General features: G+C 37.7%; 1 protein-coding gene across 1 annotated transcript in view; it reads left to right on the top strand.

Moving 5' to 3' along the window:
* The window catches only part of LOC107299271 (protocadherin gamma-B4-like), a 5,436-nt gene extending 5,140 nt beyond the window's left edge, over positions 1–296 (top strand). Inside the window, exon 3 of the mRNA XM_029286752.1 lies at positions 6–296. Within this exon, the coding sequence (XP_029142585.1) occupies positions 6–282 (277 nt within the window). The 3' untranslated portion in view covers positions 283–296. The remainder of the gene's footprint in view (positions 1–5) is intronic.
* Positions 297–4,469: the final 4,173 nt, after the last annotated feature.

Raw genomic sequence — 4,469 nt, 5'->3', positions numbered from 1 at the left:
TCGGGGAATCTGAAATTTCTTCCATGCTTTGCTCCCATTCCCCATTCAAGCAATGCCATTATATTCCCACCAAATTATGAGGAAGGAACTATTCCTTATTCCTATCAGCTCTGCTTATCCTCTGAGTCCAAGATACATGAAATTACTTTTCCAACTCCCAAAGTTCAAACTGCTGAATATATTTCATGCAACCAAAAATATGATGTGCTTTTGGCGAGCAATGCAACCAATATCCCAAATTCTGAGATGGAGCAAACTAATTTGGTGAGTTTTTTTTATTAGTACTGACTTTGTAGTCTAACTGTCCTTTAAAAGATTCTCAATAAATGTTTGATTCTGTGATTTTGTATATACTTTTTACTTTATAGTATCAGTTCCTTCACCTGTTATTTCCTCATTGGTTATTGTACTGAAGAACCTCTACAGTTGTAATAGTTTCTAGCATGCCTTTCATAAATGAGTGTTATTTCATAATTAGACTTTGGATCAATCATAGTATCCTTCCAATAGAAAATATATTATTTGCTACTTTGTATGCATACTTGTGTGCATATATGTATAAGATAGTTAAGAAAGTCAAACTTTTATGTGAAACTCAAATCACCGTAGTTTTGTGGGTTTTTTAAATAGAAGTTTCAAGTTTAGTGAAAGGAAAGTTTAAATAACATGTGAGTGCCTTGAATGAAAAGCAAATTAAATGAGAAAAAATAACATTCAAATATGAATAATGAATGATAGATATGTTATGCTTCTCCAGTAGCTGTTGCTGCAATAATAGCAGTACTGTAGTCATTTGCAGAAAACATTTCAGGTATTCCGATCAGTACATATAAATTATTTAGTAGATATAATGTGGACCAACAGCATATGTCGCTATTTAGTTATAAACTTTTTTTACTAAAAAGAAGCATATAAATATGGTTTTACATTTTATCAAATGCACAGACCAGGTTATTACCTGTCTCAAATCACCTCTGCACTGAACAAATTAATGTACCATGGTTACATTTGAAGTATGAACTAATTATTTTGACCACTGTGGAAGGAGCACTATTGTAAATTAAGTGGTGAAAAAGCAAATTAGAGCTGTTCCTAAAAATCTACTCTCACTTTCAAATCGTATATAAGAGCGCAAAACACAACTTTTTAAAAGCAATTCTCTTCTATCCTTACTTCCTAATTTATAATACATTTCTTGATGAAGTTGTGAAAGCCACTTACAATTTAAAGTTAAAAAGGAAAAACAGAAAAATGCCAATAACATGCGCCACCAGTTCACTGTTTCATTCCCGTGAAGTAACAAATTACTTTTACAGCCAAAGAAGTCTAATAAGCCCCAGACTTACATATAGCAACAAAGTACAAATTGCAACCATAATGAATGGAATTTGATCATTTATGTTGCATGCTAAAACATAATAAAATCATAGTTATTCCCTTTTTCAACTGGTAGCTTTATTTCAAATAAAACGTCTTTGTGTCTTGTATTTGCTGCAATTGCTAGAAATGTAATCATTTTTGGAATATTCTTTTTTATTTAATATAATTTATATCACTTTCTCACGGACATACCTTGAAGCAATATCACAGTTGAAATGAGAAAAACTATTCTGGAATTTCTTTCCCAAAAGACAAATTTATATATGTGAAAATGGAACATAAACATATTGCAGGTTATATCACTACTTAATTGAACTGCTTTTTAAGCTGACAGATATATTCCACTTAGTCAAGACATTAGAAACCTATGCTCACGCCTCCCTGTTTATACCAATACAACCTTGAATGAAACAATCAAGGATGTGCTATTCAGTACTTGCCTATTAATTGCCCATAGTTATGAACCAGAGGGTCTTTTCTCACTGCTAAGCCAGAGTCCTCTCTTGTATCTTTCAATCTACAGAAAGCTGGTTTGAAATTTGCTGTTTCCATTACAAGTTATATCCTGCTTCTATTGAGTCACTGTAATAACTTGATCATTTGTGTCCACATGGTGACGGCCAAATAGAAACTACGGAATATATACTTCCCCATTGCACATACTAAAGAGATATCTATATCTCATTCATTGACCCCATTACTCCTAAGGGTACCAGGCCATACAAATCCATACTATATTAATTTATTAGTTTTGAATAATGGACTATTACTAGTAATGTAGACAAATTCTTTGCAACGGCATATAAAATACGGCCAGAATTAATATATAGTAAGTGTTAATTGAGCTAGAAATATCCTATATTTATAATTTAATCTCAGTACTTAATGTTATTATTGTAATATTATCATTGTAAGTTATGTTTACTAACACATTTTTTTAACTGGATTAGTTACCATCCCAGTATCTCAAGAGTTCAAGTTAGTTTGCTTATTTTAAGCTAATTAAACAAGTCAGTAAATTTAACATCAGCTGGTTGATTTTAGAATTATAGTTCTTTATTGATAGTTTTAACTCTATAGATTTTCTTCTGTTATTTTACATAAATTCAGACCTGCTTGTAATTTTTAATTTACTGTACAGATTAAGATCATGATATAAACACATTTAAGGCTACTAAAATCTAGTATTATAGATACAAAATTGCTGGATTACTTTTGTATTGTCTATTTTACACATTATGCTAGACAAAGAAATGCATAGACAGAACTGACTAATCACTTGATTTTCCTCCAAGGCAATGGGAAATAAAAAGATTCTGTAGGCTTTGATTTTCCTCTTGGATAGGATAGGACTAAGGGAAGAATTACTTTAACATCCAACTTCAATATTCTACTGGTATCTTAACACTGGTATTGCTATCTACAAGTTTGATTTACTTGTGGTCTGGGACACGGTTGGAACAAGCTGTTGCCAGAGCATGTTTGTACAGTAGTTAGGCAAGCTTAGGAAAATCAGCCTTTATAGTATGTCAAACATGCTTGCAAACTGATGAATGCAACTAGGCCTCAAAAGATTCTGCATATCAATTCTTTACGTATATTCCCTGAAAATGTTGGTTTGGGGTTTGCTCCACTGAAGATATTGATACCCCTGGAGACTCGGCAGCAGCCTGTAGTCTTTCTCCCTTTCTAAAACTACATGGAGCCTGTTTCTTCAGGCATCTTGCGTTTTTGCAGCCATATTTTCTCTACAAAGCCAGTAGAAAGCATAGTATTCTGGGTTGTTTGGACAGTATAGAGAGGGCAAAAAAGGCCTCATTCCACCAACCTAAGAGGGAACATCTGTCCCAAAGCTCTATATACTGTCACCAGCAATCAGCTGTGGTCTAGATAGATAAGTATTTCCTGAGCAACTACAAGATGCTTGGACATCAATTCCTATAATTCCCCAGCAAGACAACACCTTAAAGTTGTTGAGATTGGGAAACACCAATCTAGAATGCAGCTAAAAGCATTGGAGAGGAGCTGACTGCTGCTTTGTACCTGCAATACTTATCACTTTTGAATGGGCAGGTGGTTTCTGACTTTGCAAGGACAAAAACCAAAAGCACCTTCCTCCCAACTCTTTTCCAAAGAAAAAATTACAAACATACCCTGCCTATCACTGCAAAGTTGCTGTTAAAAAAAACACTTCTATTGTAGATGGATGCCTTTTTTCATTCAAAAAACTGCATAGTTATAGTATATGTTAGATCCTACCTAGTGGCAATGAGGGTGGCGAGGTCTAATTACTACTCCACCCTCATTGCGTCATCAGATAATCGCCCGGCCACCCTCTTCAGGGTGACCCGCTCTCTCCTTCAGTTGAGGGGGGGGACCCCCTGGTGGGGAGGGCTGAGGATTTTGCTCAATATCTGTATGACAAAGTTGCTCGGATTCGAGAGGGTTTAGACTCTGACTGGGTGGCCCCGGGGGAGGAGATGGGAGCAGGTCTTGAGACTATTATATGGGAGGAGTTTGACTCTGTGGCTCCCGAGGACGTGGACAGGATCCTGGGGAGGCTGAATGCAACCACATGTTTACTGGATTCGTGCCCCTCCTGGCTGGTATTGGTGGCCCGGGAGGGTACACGAGCCTGGCTCCAGGGAATTATAAACGCTTCTTTACGGGAGGGTGTCTTCCCCGTAGCCTTAAAGGAGGCGGTGGTAAGGCCCCTCCTTAAGAAGCCTTCCCTGGACCCAAATGTATTGGCTAACTATCACCCGGTCTCCAACCTTCGCTTTGTGGCGAAGGTTGTTGAGAGTGTGGTTGCGCAGCAATTCCCTCGGCACCTGGAGGAAACAGTCTATCTGGACCCGCTCCAGTCGGGCTTCAGGCCGGGATACAGCATGGAAACGGCATTGGTCACGTTGGTGAATGATCTCTGGAGGGCCCGGGACAGGGGTTATTCCTCTGTCCTAGTTCTTTTGGACCTCTCAGCGGCTTTTGATACCGTGGACCACGGTATCATGCTGCGGCGTCTGGGGGAGTTGGGAGTGGGAGGCACTGTTATGCGGTGGTTCTCCTCCTTCCTCACCGACCGTACGCAG

This window comes from Protobothrops mucrosquamatus, unplaced genomic scaffold (genome assembly GCF_001527695.2).
Source record: "Protobothrops mucrosquamatus isolate PMUCROS unplaced genomic scaffold, P.Mucros_1.0 scaffold_226, whole genome shotgun sequence".
Classification (NCBI taxonomy): Eukaryota; Metazoa; Chordata; class Lepidosauria; order Squamata; family Viperidae; genus Protobothrops; species Protobothrops mucrosquamatus.
Note: the sequence above shows the minus strand (reverse complement) of the source record. Positions and strands in the feature narration are given on the sequence as shown.